Here is an 18,844-nt window from a genome sequence, read left to right on the forward strand (position 1 = left end):
AAAAGTCATGTGATCTAGAAAAAGCACTGTGCATGCTGGTGGAAGGCAGTGCTTTCAAAAGTCTGGCAACAGCTGTAGCTTCATTTTTCCTGGAAGTTTCAATTTTTTGAAATGTATTTCTGAGCACAGACCCGCAGTCAGTTACACACACACACACACACACACACACACACACACACACACACACACACACACACACACAGAACTAACAACAAAAACATCACTGTTTAGTCACTGCAGCAGCTGCCTTTAAATACTACCTTTCATAAAGTCTAGAGTGTGATTCTGGTAGGTTACAGAGTTCAGTGATATTGTTAATTGATTTATTTTATTTATTTTGTCTTCTGGAAAAAAAAGGCTCCCGTCTTTTACACAGCAGCGGGATTACTCTGTACTCTGAATCATGGTTTGAAAGTTTGCCTTCAGGGCTTCTGGCAGAAAGCTTTTTTTTTGTTTGTTTTCTTTCAGATTATTTTTAGTTTTCAATCACATTTTTTGGACATCTTCTCAACCCATCCACAGCATACCTGGGGCTGCAATAAACATCATAGTTCTCTATAAGTCATTGCTTCTACTGGGACTGAGAGAGAGAAAGCAAGTTCATTTTCTTCTGTCTGCCTTTCAGTCAGTCAGTCAGTCATGTGTCACAGGCTCTGGGCTGGAGAGCACTCCTATTTCTCTAAGAGAGAGTACAAGTGGAGACCTCCCGTCAAGGGAAATTAACTCAGCTAAAGGACTGCAGAGATTCTCTCACACATGCTCACATTTAAAGTCTCATACAAACTCTCACTTTACTAAGTATTAATTCCCAGACCCCCCAACCTCCCACCCCCACCCTTAGTTTTAGAGAAAATTGCCTCTGTGTCACCTGCATACATATGAGCTTCCTCCTACCTGAAATAAATGATCCATACATTTCTTCATGTTAGCAACAAATAACGGAGGGAAACATGACTGCACTTTCCCATTTTTCACTGCTATTTTTAAAAAAAACTGTAAAAGAAAAAAAATAATGCATCAGTTTTTGAGCACTGCAGTATTTTGAATCGTGGCTTCTCTCTCTTTCTTTTTAGCTTGGCTAGTTTTAGGTGGACATTCATTCTCTGACTTTTTGCCTCATGGTATCTTAGTTTGGGTCAGGGAGAGATGTTCACTTCATTCATATAAATGGATAAAGTTTTAAGGAAGGCGAGATGTTCCTGTTAGTGCAGCTGGAAAAAAATTTTTTTTAAAGCACTAAATATTAATGGACCAAATTAATACTGAAATTCTACATTAGAGATGTCTGAACACAGAGACAAGATGTGCTGAAGCCTGTTTTAAACTGATCTGTATCAGCTGTGATTTTTTCTCAGATTGCTAAAGATATCCTCTGTTTTCAAAACAGAACTTAAAAAATACGCCTATAACATAATATAAAATTCTGTAGAATGTAGATAACATGTTAAATAAATAGAGTAAAAATAGATGTGATCCAATGACAACCATCTTATTAGTGTTTTTTATTTTAAATGAGTATAATTTAGGCACACAGTTCTACTAACTTTTCCAAATACATTGCTATAAATAAGTACCTATAAGTACCTTTTTACTTCATTAACCCACCCCCCAAATACCAATTCTGTGGCCTGGTCTGTATTTCTGTGACAGTCCTTTTCTGTCCCTCTGCACACATGGAGTGTTTTATCTGATGTTCAGGGTAAAACTGCACCACATAGTGCATTTATATACGGTGAAGCGTCCCCTGTGGTATCTGCTCCAACCAGCTATGTGTGCACACACATAGACATATGCAGGGCTGGATGTCACAGGTGATTTTATGGTGGGTCCCCACTAAAGGAAAAATGCCTGCTTTAATGAGGCAAAACTCCAGAGACGTGAACTTCTATTTGAGTCTTAGAAAGGAAAACTTAACCAGAAACTTTTGTACTCCGGGTCTTTCTATGATTCAGCTAGTACACATTCGGCACAAAATACACAAAACACATTCACTTTGGACAGTGGAGAGTTGTTCATTGTATATGAGCTCTGACGGGATAATGTGATAACTTGGCTTATACACTAGCAACATGAAAAGATTTTCCTACCATCAGGGTATGAAAACAAACTGTGATATTTGTCCCAGCTACTATGAAAAAAATGTATTGAATGATATAGAATGGGGGACATAATCAATATGACATATAAAATGTGGTTTATCTCTTTTGTTTCTTCTCTCATGTTGTTACCACCTGAGCCTGGGTCATAGCATCCGTGCATTATGCAATATTAATTCAGTAGTAATGATCACACAGACAAGATCACCTTGATGGAACAACACTTTAGTCAAATAATAGACTCTAGGAGAAGTAGAACTGCTCTCAGTGGAAACAAGTGGATGGGTGACTATGGAGTTTCAATAGCTGGGCTGAAGTTGGGCTCAATGTAGGCTGTTTTGATTCATACCTCTGTGCAAGTATTCCTCCATCAGAATACAAAACTGGTTTATTTGATGTGACAGAGTACGCTAAAGAGGGGTAAAAAAAAAAAAGAATATTTTTGAGACAAAAATGATACGAAGGAAAAATTCAGGTCATTAAAAAAAAAAGAATACAACTAACAGGTGTGAGCTTAGGTGGCATCTGTTGTACTTATTTACTGTTTCATTACAGGCTGTGAGAAAATGTTTCGTGTAAAAAGTTGCAGAGATGTCATTTTCAGTTCTACCAGTAAAAACAATTTCGGTTTGCTGTTTCATCCACTCCAAAATACAATGTGACTTTTGTTTTTGCTAACTCTAAAGGAAAAAGAGATCAAAGAATTGTTTTTGCTTGATAATGCCCTGCGCTCAATGGCCAGCTCCCACTTCAAAGTACAACAGGGAGTGGGGTGGTATCGATGGGAGGGACACTGCTGCATGATGCTGCGCTCGAAGTAAGCACTGTGGGTGGTGAAAGCATCAAAATCAAAGTAAAGAGGGTCAACGTCTGGCCATATCTTCAGCAGGCACTCCGCTCTGCAGCATGGGTTGACCAGACAGATCCCTCCAAGAGGACAGCGTGAGTACATTCCAAACCACACTGCATCTTTGGGGGTAAATAGAGCTCCTGCGGACCATCTTTGAAGATGAGAGGAAGTTTGCACTTCCTAATGGGGCGGTGAGTCTTCAAAGGATATAGTATAAAAGTACATGTGTGGTAGAGAAAACTTAGGTATCACTTTATAATGATCACGGCTAAAGAAAAGGTAAATACATGGCTCAACTTCAGTTCATATTTTCAAGTGGCAATGACTTTATAAATGTCAAAGTCTCATATCAGCTACAAATCAATTAATTAATTGAGGAGAATATTTTTCTTACACAAACTAATGCCATAAATAAACAAATTATACACATTACCCCCCTCTGCATTTAATCATGAATTATTATGACACTGTGGCTCCCCTCACAGGGTGTCTTTTGTCCTGTTTCTCTCCCCCCACCCCGAACAACCCCTGAGCCTGGTTCTGCCAGAAGATTCTTTCTTCCTGCTAAAGGGGAGTTTTTCCTTCCCACTGTCTCCAAGTGCTTGCTCATAGGCTGTCATCTGATTGGTGGGGTTGTCTCTCTATTATTGTAGGGTTTTGACCTTGAGACATTGGGGTAACTCCTGTTGTGATTTGGCCCAATATACAAATAGAAATGTATTGAATAAATGTTTATAGATTAAATATTAGTTTATAGTTTATTAGGGATGGTTATTATGATGTGTTATTATAAACTCATTACACTGGACTCACATCTTTTGTTCTCTGTTAAATTTTGTAAGTAGATCAACATTTTAGTTTTGCTTTCTTAAACATTTTTGGGTTATGTCTGTTAGCTTATCTTCAAGGATATATAAAAACAATGTGATTTGTTTTCCTGCATATAGCTTTCAGTCTACCTTCACTGATCTGAAAACATGAATATCATAACATAACAATATTATACTTTAAAAGCTATAATATTCCTTCACAACAAATCTACATCTAAATAAAAGCCACTGTGATAAGAGAAAAGTAACCTTCCGTCAGCTATCTTGTTCATCTAGCCAGAGACCGAGGCGCGGGCTTTCCGCACATCTCTCTGGCCATTAAAAATAGATGCCACAAAATTGAGAGTGACAGACGGAGGAGAGAGGGAGGCTATGACAAAGACTCATCTAAACGCCGCGGCACAGCGGAGCGACTTGAGTACCAACTCCCACATAGGAAACCCAAACCCCAAGACAGTCTTCGCGCTAATCGCAAACATTTATTCAGATCAGACAACACCACTAAAATTTCTCTGAGGAGCATCTCTGTAAGATATAAAAGGAACCGGGAAGAAAGCGCAGAAGGAAGGAAAGAGCGAACAAGTGAAGGAAAGGCCGAAAAGAAACTCGGAGGCCTTTTCAGAGGAGGACACAGGCAAAAACAAAAAAAGATAAAACCCTGTGAGATTGGAAGTGAGTGACGGCTCTTTGGATAGTCTACATTTGGAGGGAAAGTGACTCCTTTTTAACCTGTTGGTGACATAAAGAGAAAGAGAAGACAGGGGGAAAAGTATATGGAGGAATAATGCTCCAGACTCAGCAGATTAAAACTCTGATATGAGATAAGAGAAAATAATACAAATGGATATGAGGAATCTTTACACAGTAGGAGGCCTGATGAAACCCAGAGCACAAAAACAAATACTCAACTCTCCTGGAATTTTTCTTTACTTATTAACTGAGAATGAGTCACAGGGAAAGCAGTGCATCAGAGTTTGGAAATAAATCAAAGCTCAGTGGTTTCAATTATAGCACTACTGATTTAGGTGATATGTTTTCTAGCAGAAAGACATTGGTCAGAAAACAACAAAAGAATCTGTCAGTGAAAATTTAGTGTTTGTAAAACATTTTCAGCTTTTCAATAATTGATTAATGAATTGATAAAAAAAAAAAAAAGATTATTAGTTTTAGCCTGTACAAAATGTGTATTGACCTACTGTGACTAGCACACATGGCCCTGCCCCCACTGTCTCACATTTCTATATTTTACACAGCTTTCTCAAACAGCCTCTAGTCCCACAGCTGTAAACTTTTTGAGTGATGCAGTTACATGTGTTAGCTTGGTTGTTATTACACTCACACAAACATGAGCAGAAAACAAACTTTATAATTAGAGTTGTCAAAAAAAATCATATTAAAAATGACTACTGAATCGGTTGCTCATTCGCAACAGTATCTATACCAGAAAGCTGTCTCTGCCTCCACGCTGTTTAAAATACAACGTCACACAGTGTGGTTGCAGACAGGCAGGCACACAGCCCGTCCTTCACTGAGTCCAAAACATCCAAAGACACTTTATGAGGCATTTGAGAGGTCAGTAAAGCTTTTGTTTTGATAACACTTCAGTGTTAAAAAGTTATAATAAACATTAACCTGACTGATGCACACGTTCACCATTTAACTATTAGCAGTCTCTCAACAGCAGCATAATGAAACGTTAACGTTAATAAAAATAAATAGTAAATAGCACAGAAAAGTCTACCGAGAGATTAGCAGCCAACCCCTTTAACTAATCAGATAGATAGATAGATAGATAGATAGATAGATAGATAGATAGATAGATAGATAGATAGATAGGTGTGTGTGTCGTGCATGGCACTAATGGTGTATCTCGCATGAATGATATTATGTGTCATACATTAGCACAGCTTCACTATAGAGTGCAATGATGTTAGACAGTAACTGTCCAGTCTTTGCGTTGCGCTCCTTCTATTACAATCTATTTAATTCAAACCAGAACCAGAAAACAAAATCAGTCCATTAGGAAGCAGCCATGCCTTGCTTCTTTAACATTAAAAATGATGCCAGGATACAGTGGAACCCAAGATAATGACTAAAATTGTGTTTGTGAACAAACACTCACACACACAAGACAGATGGTGTATGTTTGTGAAAGTGTAAGTGTGTGGCATATAGACCTAATTACAGCCACTCTTATGCAAGGAGAAAGCAGTACCCTGCTTGCACTCACAGACAAAATTCTCTTCTCTTTGTCTAAATATAGCTGGGATTGTTCTCAAAGGGGAAAAAGAAGGAGAGAGGACATGCTGTACGAGAAGGGTACGAGTTAGAGGAAAGAACATGGAAAGAACAAAGTACACTTTGTAAATGTTTCATTAATAACGTGTGTATATTCATGTGTGTGTGACTCGTAATGGCAAAAGTTCCTCCAATCAGCTTATGAATTAGCGTTTGATCTAATAAACATTCAGGTGTGTGTTGATGTTTTAGTGTGAGAGAGAAAGAGTGAATTGAAAAGACAAAGAAGAAGAGACAGAAGAAGAGCGATCTTCATCTCTACAGCTGACTCAATGAGTAGATACAGTGCCAGGTTATTTTAATTAGTCACTCTGAGAGTATTGTGGGAGACGATGGTCTTCAGGGATTGTCTTCAACAGTAAGCATTCAATCCATCACCTGCCAGTGAAGGAAATGGATAATCCCATGAATGAATGACTGCTTAACCTAACAACATAAGAGCCTAACCTTTGTGTTGACCAGCACTAATATGCTGCAGGTCAGCTGTGCGTGTTAGACCAAACATGACATGACAGCACTACTCTCCAGAGTGTGATCAGCTGTGACTCACAGAAGCTTTAACTAAATCCATGTCCTGTTTCCAGAGTACCAACAAATGGGTGCTACTTAATTATTTGTGCTTTCACATTGGGGACAGGTTTTTTTTTAAATTTCCCTCTTCAACCCACCCCAAAGTTTAGGGTGAAATCTGACAATCTTCTGCAGCTCATGCCCAACGTACAATCCTAGCTCTGATCATCACACAAAGTAAAGTTTTAAGTATTCGTGTTTTGAATAAGCAATTTTGATCATCTAAAGATGTACTAGTTTAGGCTGATTCTCAATCAACAGCTTTAGGTCTGTCACCGTGTTCCTACTAATGCTTCTTCTAATCTTTTTTTTTTAATAACTTTAATTTAAATTGTTCATTTTTTAATAGGTTACAGAAGTTTGTTTTTTTTTAATTTAAAAAAATCTTTCGTTTTAGCCCTAATTCATCTAGTTTTTTATCAAAGCCTTACAGTAGCCTGTGGATGTGACTTCAGAGCTGCAGATTTGTGACCCCTGAACTAGGCTAGACTTCCCAGTGTCAACAAACACATCATAAGAATCTATCATATCATTTGTGACAATACTGGTATCATTTTTGTGTGATAAAGTGCAATATCACGATATTATTGGTCTAATGTTTTCTAATGTGCACAACAACGAGAAAAGCACAGGTATGTCTGACAGCCAAAGTCGTGTGTCCACCTCTGATGAAGATTTAGTAAAAAGGGACTTCAACATCTTCCAATGAAGCACAGTGCTATGCAAAATATGCAAAAAAAAAAAAAGAAAAAGACAGCAACCTTGTTTCACCACTTGAGTCAAACATACACCATGGAATGAATATAAGCAGGCTGGGAAGTCATGAAAAGAGAAGATATGAGCAGCTGGTGATGTACATCCCAAAACTAAACAAACTGAGTATAACTGGAGCACTTGCTAGTTAGACTCTGTATGACAGGAAGCGTAAACACGAATGGAAATAACTGATGCCATTATGTTTTGCTTTGCCAAATATATGACGCTAATTCAAACAGTGGAAAAAGAGGATTTTAAGCAACTTTTTAAGCAACTGAAAAGAAGGATGGAAAATGTCCTCCTGTTGTTTCCACTTAGAAATGCTATGCTACGCACTTCTAAATGGTAAATGGACTGGTCCATGCAGTATATAGTGATTGCCTCATTCACCCATTAATACAAGCACTTTCTTCTATGCTTAGGTGCTTTCTATCTAACTTTTACACGACAATGCATACAATCACATTTAAAACTTTTTTTTTTCTCATCATTATCACAAATTTCTTGTAATACTGTGATACATTTTTGCGACTTTATTGCCCGCTTTTGGACTGCATATGAGCAAATGTTTGTCCATTTGAGCTTAAGTGTAATGGGCAAACATTAACAACTTAAATACTTAAAATACTTACATTAAATTTTGCATAAACTGACTTAAGTTTTCAAGTAAACATTTAGCTCTGCAGCTAAAAAACACTAATGAGCCATGAAAGTGTCCTCCTATTCCACACAGTCCTCCTAAATAAAATCTCATGTGCTCAGACACAGTATGGACCTAATTCACTAGCACTCTCTCTGGAAACCCAGTCATACATATCATGCATTAGTGACCTATGTTGCAGAGCAACTATTATAGTGATGTTGAATCCACTGGGAAAAAATGACCAAGTGTGAGATATCAGAAAGCGAGCACTCTGCTTGCTAATCACAAAAAATCGGGATTGATGAATTTATATATACTACTCGCTCATTTCTCTAATAGAAAAGGAACCATATCACTGTATATTTGAAGGTGAAACTTTTATTTCATTGGATTGTAGAAGAAATTCTCAGTAAGTCTAACAAAAAGGTTAAATGTTACATCTCAAGATTATCAGAAACTGCTTGTCTGTACTGTCCGTCTTATTATTTTGCTACATGCAGAAACATATTGTACTGGCCTAACTGCTGATGACAGCGTGCCTTACAGTCATGCATAAAAGACATTCACAAGCTTCAATTAGGCTTAGTAACAAGGAGCTGAAATGATTCCTATCATTATGGGCCAAGACTACCTTTCACTAATACTTTTCTTTGTGTGTGTTTCTTTTTTTATTCTAAAAATAACCTCTCCCTTCCAAATACTAAGTTATTTCCTTTTTTAGATCATCTGACTATCTAATCGAATATTAACTTAAAATGAAGAATTTTCTTTTAGTACATCCTGATATTCACAATAGTGCAGCAAGTTTACATTGTTCAGCAATCAAGTGAAAAAATGAATGTACAAAGTGATGTTATTGTAGTCCACCACGTGTGCTGACAAGGTGTCTCAAAGGCCTAGAGGCAGTTCCATTAATGGATCTATTAAACTAGAAAAACCTCAGTCACTGACTTTCCACTGTGAATGAAGGAATAAGAGCCAGAGGCCACTACTAAAGATAAATCCCTTAATCCTTTATAGGTCCGTCCGACCTACTTTTTCCCAAGGTACTGATTTTTATCCAGAGGAGAGAAAATACATTGTCACTTTAGCCAAAGCGATATTATGTTTAAAAGTATGCATTTTCATCCTGTTTATTCAAACACAATCCCAGGACATCATATATAGTAACCGAATGTTGCATAATTGGTGAGATAAATGGAAGAGTTTCCAAAAATCATTGTCAGCCTAAGTCTAAGAGTGCTTTTGATTTAAATGCCTACACAGGATTTGAAACTATCTGAAGCTTAAAGGCCAACAAATAAGGAACATTCATCCATTCACCTGATGCTACAAACATTATGTTACAATCAAAGTTTTTTAACACAATTTTTACATCTGTGCTTCTCACCTGTACTGAGCCTGGAAGTGTTCGTGGACAAAACTGTGTCGCCCTCGAGGTTGCTGTATGCTGGCTACACTGGGACTGGAAGCATTATCCAATGAACTGGCCCCCTGTAAACAGAGAGAAAACAAAAAAAGAACTGAAAACTGTTCTAAATGTATAATGTAAAATAACCATACATTACTTGCTTATTACATTATTACAAACGACACTGAACACCAGTTTCTGAATGCTGTATCATTCATCTTGATGCATTCTCAATCATCCAGGAAAGTAAATCTCCAAAAGTTGAATCTGTTCATCTGGACGTAGCGTTTTGTGGGAGAAACGTTTCGTCACTCATCCAAGTGACTCTTCAGACTGAAGAAGTCACTTGGATGAGTGACGAAACGTTTCTCCCACAAAACGCTACGTCCAGATGAACAGATTCAACTTTTGGAGAGCTGTATCATTCACTTTGATTTTAAGAAGCATCCCATCTACAACACAGTGCATTTACTCTGTTCAAATTGAGAGTAGCTATCACTAGCACAGGAATACATAAATGAGCTTCATACAAAAGGTAAAACTCGATGCCAGGATACAAAGTGTCTCCAGTGTAACTTCATCAACACCGACAGATGCTGATGCAAAGCAGAGGGGAAAAGTAACCAAATTCAACGGTAGCTATGGGTAATACAGAAGATGCATTTTCCCAGCCTTATTATTGTTATGTATCTCTAGGAAGGAGTAAAAATGAGTCAAGAATCATTCACATGCATTGTAAGTGGCTGCATTAAACTACAAGATGATCAAAATGATTAGATGAAGGGAGATGAAGAAAGAATGAGACAAAAAGTAAGAATGAATCCTATAACGGGCGCAGTCATAAAATATTTGAGCAGGAAATATCTATTGAAGAGAGTCAAAGTTTAAACGGTTAACCACGAAACAGTCAACACAGACTAGAGTCACAGGAATATTTGAGGATGTCAAACATCCTCAGTGTCACGCTGATGTCTGCTGAATCAACTAAATAGCAGCGATACCCCCACATGCTGTGTCATACACAGCAGGAGGGCAGAAAGACTTCAAAGATAAGCAAAAGTATAAAAGAATGATGCCAATGAATAAAAGATGGACAAGTGTGACTCGGGGACACACAGCAACAGATTTCTGCATTTCCATCGTGTGTAACTATTCTTAAAAACTTAGCTAACTTTAGGTGGCAATGGCTGATTTAACACACAAAAGAAATCCCAGGTCTGCAAGTACATTTACTTCTGTTCAGGAATTATGCATGCTGGTGTCGGTTTGCTTTAACGAGTTAGGAGAGAAATGCGTGTGTTTTTTATTGCTGCTGTGCTAACCACTGCAGAGGACCCTACAGATCCCTCCCACAGCACATCAGTAGCATTCTAAAAAGTTTGCATGACAAGGCCCAGATTTCAGAAATCAAACTTTACTTAGTAAATTGTCCTTTAATTCTTAAAGAAGTTGCATTGTTTCTTTACACTATATTTCACTATGGAAATTTTTACACAGATATTTTGATTCACTCTTCCAGATTAGGCTCCTTGTCAGACCTCATTTGATTGAAACAGTTGATGCACAGGAAGCCAAATTGGAATTTTCGATGTGATGTGAAATGTAAATCAAGCTAAACAAAGGAATTTGGATGTAGGGTTTTAATGATGCAGCCCTTTTAAAAGAAAATGCACAGGTGGAACAGATTATGTGTTATTAGTTAAGAGTATGCTTTTCTCTGTCTATTACTCTATTTCTTACTCTCAATTTTGTGAGGGAACAACTGTCTTGACTTATGTCCTTTATTGTTATCTGTCTCTACGTGTTAGCTCTGCGATGGATTGGTGACCTGTCTCAGGCACGCTGCCTTTCACACTATAACAGCTGCGACAGGCTCCACTCCCAGTGACCCTGAATTGGATAAGTGGAAGAAAATGGATGGTTGGAAGCTATCACAAGAACTTGCACTAAAACAACAACAACAACAACAACAACAAATGTCTAGAGATATTATAAATTTCAGTCTGAAACTGATTCTTCACAGAGGTCTAATCTAGTCTGTTTACCACTTTGTGATGTAAATGATGGAAATTGCTTTGTTTATTCAGGATCATGTTTCAAATCTTCCCTTTTGAGAAATCATTATGTGCTACACACATGCTAATTAGACAACACAGTGCTGTAGTTTAAACCCTCGTGCGACTCAAACATTAACCAGCAAACAAAGTCATAGTCCACTGAGAAATGAGACTTTCTGCACCCGGTCTTGGGCCATGTGAAATAATGACAATCCAACTTTGATGAAGCTTTTCTTTTGTTCAAACAAAATCCAATCATCGCTGTATTCACTCTGAACAATGGGCAGCTTTTGGCATCTTTGAAAACTTTTTTCAAGGATGGCTCTTTTCCTGAATATTTAATGAGGCAAAAGCACAAAGCCCAGGAAGCATGTGTGGCAGTTTGCGTTTTTAAAATCCACCTCAGCCCTATTTTTAGATGTGGCCTTGTCTTTACTTTCATGTTTGTCTATTAAGTGGATAAAAACTTCATACTTTGAGTTACTGCAAAATGTAATTGCAATATCTCAGTATTTTTGAAAAGTGTTTTCCTATAAAGGAAAACCACCAAGTAACCTTTACAATTCAAGTAAGCAGTAACAGAAAGCGATGTGTACACAGTAGACAAATGTGCCTTTACTTCTGAGTCAAGCTTTAAAACATATCAGTTCTAATGGACAGCTTAGAAGGTGAGTTGTAGAGATAGGAAAGGTGACTCAACAGAACCTGGAAACCATATTTTTTCCAGTTTTGCACCTTAAACCTTACATAATATTTAACAGCACAAAGAAAGTCAAAGTTGGATATCTTTGGAACGCTAAATTACAAAAACAACAGAGGTTTATTTCAGTTTTTCTTTTTCAATTCCTGAATATTTTAAAATACTGTTAAAGAAATAATTAAAAATAAAAATATTAATACTCTATAAATTCACATGTGTGAATCATCTCTCTCTGCATATCCCAAGCTAGGCTGTGACTGATTCCCCTTTTCAGAATTTTGTCCCTTTTTTCCCCTTGCATCTCTTTTCTGGAGGACAATGGAGAACAATTCTCACACCCTTAGAGACAGACTAGATTACAAATATCACCATGGAAACAGTGGCCTCATTCCCCTCAATGAACATGATGGAATGGGGAACTTTTTTATTAGCCACAGCGTGCCCTAAAAATAGAGAAAAAAATGCAGTGATTGTGAAAGTTTAGACTGATACCGATGGTTAAAATAGCAATTTGGCTTATAGTGTCTTACTGATATTTTGTTTTGTGTTTGTTTGCTTGGTTTGTTTAGGTAGAGCAGTTTTTCTACCTTTTATGTGAAGGAAATTAATACATGTTCATTGTGAAAAAAATAATGGCATTAACAGTATTATGATGCTGTCTTTTAATGATCACAAATTAAAAAATTAAAGTTTATCAGACTTAATCTCAGATATAAGAAACACTGGAGATAATAGACAACTTAACTAGTGTAATAATATTTTTCACCAACACAGTGATTCCCATGGAATCCCCCTATTAGCTGAAAACACTGTGTATCTCAGCACGGTGTGCAGCGTGTCCTTAACAAAATTTAAGGAAATTTATGTCCTTGAGGAATTGGAAAAACATCTAGCAAAGACTGGACCTGAGAGATTCATCTGACCCTTCAACTGATCATCATTCATCCATCAGAAATGGCCTCAGTTGAAGGCTCGCTATCACGATGTCATACTTAAGGAGGGGAAATAGGGAGAGTACCAAATTACAAAAGAACTGGACTGAAAATCAGTGGCAACAGACCTTTTGGAGTGATTAATCCAAATTTGAAATTTTTCATTCAGATTATTGTCAATATATACAGAGGAGGTCAGGAGTGAGGTACAACAGTAAGTTTCTACAGCCATCTGTAAAACACAGTGAATGCTCTGTCATGGCTATCACCTTGATAGAGAAGGCAAAAGGCAGCCAACATCCAAAGAAGAGCTTTGAATTTCCTCCAAAAGGCCTGAAGAGCTGTTACTAAAGACTATTTAAAGAAATGACAAGAAAGCTCTAAGAGTCTAAAAGTCTAAGAGCATTCAGGCTGTGTTGAAAAATTAAGGTGGTATTACCAATATTGGCTTTCAAGCTCGTTAGAATTGTGAAACTCTGTTTTTGTCTTATGTATTGCATTTGCATGTATGGTTGCACATGTTTCTGCACCTATTTCCCAATTTCTTTGCAAAACGTATAGACATGGGGGATAGCTGAAAATGATTGCACAGTACTGTACACTGGACATAGCATATCAAGGGCTTTTTCTCAGAGAAATCACTCCCAAAATGATAAAATATTTCATTCTCAATTTTGGATTCATCCTTCCAAATTCTTCTGCATGTCCAATATTTATAATATTCAGGCTCACGGTGGAACAGGTGACTATTTCAGCTGTTATACAGCGAGGGACAGGGCAGACCCTGGACAAGCCAACTGTCTGTCACAGAATCCACACAGAGACAGACAACAATTCAAACTCTCATTCACAGCTAATTCAGACTTAGAAATAAACTTAACATGTATATAATACATGATTTACTTCTATCAGTTAACGAAAGGCATATTCAAAACTTTTGTTTGCAGTTCACCCATAGTGCAGGAACCATTCTGGATTCTTCATTATTCAATTTAACTAAGAACACAGTGCACACCAAGAATATAAACAGTTCATTATAAACTTTACTTAAGTGTGTCAAACAAACATAACAGGAAAAAAAACATAACAGGACAAAAAATATGATTAAAACTGACTTTGATACTTAAATCTCTATGCATTAATAAATTAAACCACCGCATTTCAAAAGGCATCTCTCACCAGAATCAGGTCAACAACCTCTTAGCCAGACCCAAGATCGGTAAACAGATGCAGAGAGTGAAAGAAACTGCTTATGTGCACACCTAACACCTTTAAGACACATATGCACATGTATACAGTATATACCGCAGATGCAAACAATAGGATAGACAAAGAAAAAGAACACTGAGACTCCACTGCTTCTTTATTTAGCACCAAGGGAATAATGAATACCACCACAATGTTGTTCCAGCTCTGCTATGGTCTGCCAAAAATAGATGCGGGGGCCGGCCGCAGCAATAACAAGTGAATACTAATATTCAGAGGCAGTAAGCTGTTCAATTGTCACACTGGGTATAATCCAAAAAAACCTCCTAATGCTAACAGATCTAGGCCATATTCAGCTGCCTCCTGTTGCTTGAGGGCGAAATTACCAGCGGCATCATGCTCCTGGCAACGTAATTGATTTCTAAGATTTACATATCAGCCGGGTTTCAGAACTCAGCATGCTCTGGCTTATATAGCTGTACTTATTTTGTTCTCTAAATGACTGTAGCGTCAAACTGTACACAAGCTACTTTAAAAAACAAAAAAGCAAGCAGAGCAATGAGCAGGTAGGAAGAAGTTTAAAAAATGTCAACCAGAGCAAGTAACTTAGCAAGAGTTGGAAGGTGGTATTAAAGTGCTCTGCTGCTTCTCTTAGAGTTGGGAATAGGCATATTTTGGCCATGCCAATGAGTTTAGTCTGTTTCATTTTTACTTTCTTTCTGCACAAGCAGCCAGGTGTTATAGCCAGTCAATTAAAGCACGAAGAACTGATGTAAAGTGTTCGTGCCAAAAGCCTGGTGGACTCGTAGCAATGGGCTGAGAGATTAGGACACACATAACTTTGACAATAAAAAGTTTAGTTATTAGCAATGAGTGCTGAAATTGAGTTTGGTGTTTCCATTAGACCAGTCCTCTAAAATGAAGAGCTTTTTTAGCTTTGGCAGCAAAAGCTATTCCCAGCATACTGAGGAAATGTTTCTGAGGTGCAAAAAGAGCCACGGTCACTTTGAAAAGAACACTGTGTCCTTCATCTCTTTTGTTCTCCCTTTTTTTTTCCTTTTTGTTTACTCCTGCTCTGAGCAAGGAGAGGTCAAAGAGGTACGCATCACAATCATCAGCAGAGCTAAGCACTATCGCATCACAGGAGCAGCAAACCCAACAGGACTCAGGGGTATTGTGTGCTCACATGAAGGCTCAGCAGGAGCTGTGCACACAAACCCACACCCATAAAAAAATCACAGGTAGAAGAGCACACGGATAAACTTCAAGCCAACCATTGTATTGTCTAATTAGATAAGTCATGCTTGAGCTTTGTCACCTTTTAACTGATTATACTGTTGATAACACAGGACACAACTACATTACTGTATGTCACTGAATCTTCTAGGCTGTTCCTCTGAGGTATAAAACAATGCAGTGCTAAAGTAAACATTTGCACAAGTCTTCATCTGTTTGATACTGGTAATCATTCAACTTCACTCACACCTAGAGAAATCACCTGGTGGTGAGTGGGTGCTTGTGAGCGTAGCCAGCGTGATATACTTACAGCTAAGTAAAAACAAGAGCAGACTGTTGCTTTGACTGTCTTGGGATTCTGCATGGCTGCATCGTAACTATATTCCCACCTACAGCTTTCATGTGCTGCTGTCTTCCCATCCCGCCTGCCTTCACCTACTTCATCACTGCAGGGCATCACAACATGCACAATTTGGCACAGACACTGAAACACTCCAGTGTTATATCAACTGTAAAAAAAAACAAAAAACATCAGAAATTCTTCAGAAGTTCTAAGCAAGTAAAAGGTTTTCAAAGGTAAAGGAACAAAATCTGTGGCGTATACACAAGTGTGCTATCTTTATCCCATCAGGACTCTCCTACTGCACAGTTTGAAACAAGATTAAAATGCTTTTGCAAAGACATGCTCTCAATTGTGAAAGCACAGAGGCCACGGAGAATGAAAATAAGAATGAAGAAATATGAGAAATGAAGTATAACACTCTTCTGACAGTGTGCACTGGAGTATGAAATATTCCTCAGGAGTAAAAATTCTCACTGATGTGGGCAAATCTTAACAAGGTAGCAAGTCACAGTGATGCGTACGACCATCCCGCAGAACTCATCCACATCATGACAACCATGACAATTGCTCATCAGCGAAGAACAACACGGATACGTGATTGCTGTCTTTCAAGATGTCCTGGTCTTTCCCCAAACTTTGCTCCGTTGAATCTCACCTCTGTTGGCACTCGGCTCTGTATGATCACTGAAGCATTTCTGCAGTGTAGCCACTCTAAATCTCTTTGGCCCTGTGCCCCCTTTGTCTACTGGCAGAAGCACAGCTTCCCTTCAGAGATCTTCACACTCCAATCCCTACATGAAAACATATGCTGTTATCAAAGCCCTGCTGATTCCCCGTGGCATGCATTCATGTGTGATGTTTTTGAGGGAGTCTGAAGCAGAGGGGAGTGAGTAGGAGTTTGGCTTAATGTGTGTGGCTGTATATTTGAAGGTGTGTGTGTGTGTGTGCGTGAGGTTGAAGGTACAGTACGTGCAGGCTTAGAGATCTGAAATCACTGTGATAATGGGAAATAGGAGGTCCTATTCTATCCAAGAATGAAACAGGAGGTGTTTATGTGCGGTTAGGCTGTTGGTATAGCGACAAAACAAGACAAGAACAAACCAGCAGAGACATTTTAGCCATGAGGTAGAGAGACTAAATAATAACCCAAAAGACTTTAGATTTCAGTCTTGACACTGACAGGTGGTGTATTTCTGCTCTCGGCTCAAGATTATGACTGTGATAAGAAACTCCTGAACAGGCGGCTGAGGCAACGCAGCCACTGGCCAAAATCTTCAACGGGCCACAAGATGAATGCTTTGGCAATGAGCCTTACAAAGCAATTTAAGTATGTTTTTAAATATGAAAAATATGTTGGCAGTAGTTTAACATAATCATTACTGAAGAAAAGGTGAAGTAAGGTAAATGTGCTAACAATATTTTACAGTTTTCATGTACTTTCATTAGGTACACCTCTTCAACTGCCCATTAATGCAAATCTATAATCAGTCAATCACATGGTATTCTGTGCATTTAGGGCTGAAGGCATGGTCTAGACGACCTGATGATGTTCAAACTGAGCATCCAAATGTGGAAGGCTGACTGAAGTGACTTTGAACATGGCATGTTTGCTGGTGCCAGATGGCCTGATGTGAGTGTTTCAGAAACTGCTGATCGGCTGGAATTTACAGAGAACAGTACAAAAAAGAGAAAATATCCAGTGAGCATCAGTTTTCTGGGTGAAAATGCCTTGTTGATGGCAGAGGTCAGAGAAGAATGGCCAGTTGTTTGAGAGGCAACTGTAACCACTCGATACAACTAAGATAGACAGAAAAGTGGAAAATGGGCTACAGCAGCAGAAGACCACACCAGCTTCACTTCTGTCAGCTGAGAATAGAATAATAATAAAAGACTGGAAAATCATTGCCTGGCCTGATGAGTATTGATATTTGCGGCAACATTCCAAATTTGATGAAAACAACAAGAAAGCCTAGATCTTTGCTTTCTGCTGGAGTTTGTTGCTGACCATCCCCTTCATAACTACCAAATGCTCATCTTCTGATGGCAGCTTACAGCACGATGATGCAACACCTCAAATCATCTCAAACAGGTTTCTTGAATATGACAATAAGTTCTCTATACTCTGTACACTGTATTTAGAGTCAGTGACCGACAATTCTCACGCAAGTGTGCAACGCTATCATGTCGATATGGACCAAAATCCCTGAGAAATGTCATCAAGACTTAAGGCAGTTCTGAATAAAGTGGTTGACCAGTGTACATCAGTGCAGCTCAAATGTAGAGCTTACTCATATTAACAATATAAGTGCACCAAAGGCCACGTGCCGCAGTCAGTTTTGATGAAGAAATGCAGTAGAGAAATGGTAACTGTAGTTACACGATGCAGACTGTAAAATGTAATTGAACATAGGAAGCTCAGTCACAGATTAGACAACATCACGTGCATATAATAAGCATGAAAATTCCATTATTATATGCCTAAACTAAGATTAAATGTGTTTCTTTAAGCTAAAAAAAATAACTGTTACTTTACAGTAAAATACCAATTTACTGTCAGAATTTCACTAAAATACTGAAAGTGTGTTAAACATTACAGTACATTTTTAAGCATCCAGACTATATCAAGTTAGTATTTGATAACACTGTTTTTTTTCCTAATCGTTTAACATATCCTACCCTTTTCACTTTAATTTTTCAATCCTCTAAGCCTAACAATTTCAGAGAGAGAGGGGGGGGTATAATCACTATGTTCTTTTATTGAATCCTTTCACAGCAGCTGAGGAGAGAAACATGTTTTATTTTTGTTTTGTTTTGTTTTATTTTTATTTATTGCGACCAAAAATAAACAGTATCCAACCAAAGACGCTGATTCAGTTATCATCTGAAACCACATTTCTAATCAACCGGCGGGCTCAG

General features: G+C 38.0%; 1 protein-coding gene across 1 annotated transcript in view; it reads right to left on the bottom strand.

Moving 5' to 3' along the window:
* usp43a (ubiquitin specific peptidase 43a) overlaps positions 1–18,844 on the bottom strand; it is a 123,022-nt gene that overhangs the window by 75,145 nt on the left and 29,033 nt on the right. The window contains exon 3 of the mRNA XM_005469983.4: positions 9,434–9,537. Within this exon, the coding sequence (XP_005470040.1) occupies positions 9,434–9,537 (104 nt within the window). The remainder of the gene's footprint in view (positions 1–9,433; positions 9,538–18,844) is intronic.

Source organism: Oreochromis niloticus, linkage group LG6, assembly GCF_001858045.2.
Source record: "Oreochromis niloticus isolate F11D_XX linkage group LG6, O_niloticus_UMD_NMBU, whole genome shotgun sequence".
NCBI classification, from domain to species: Eukaryota; Metazoa; Chordata; class Actinopteri; order Cichliformes; family Cichlidae; genus Oreochromis; species Oreochromis niloticus.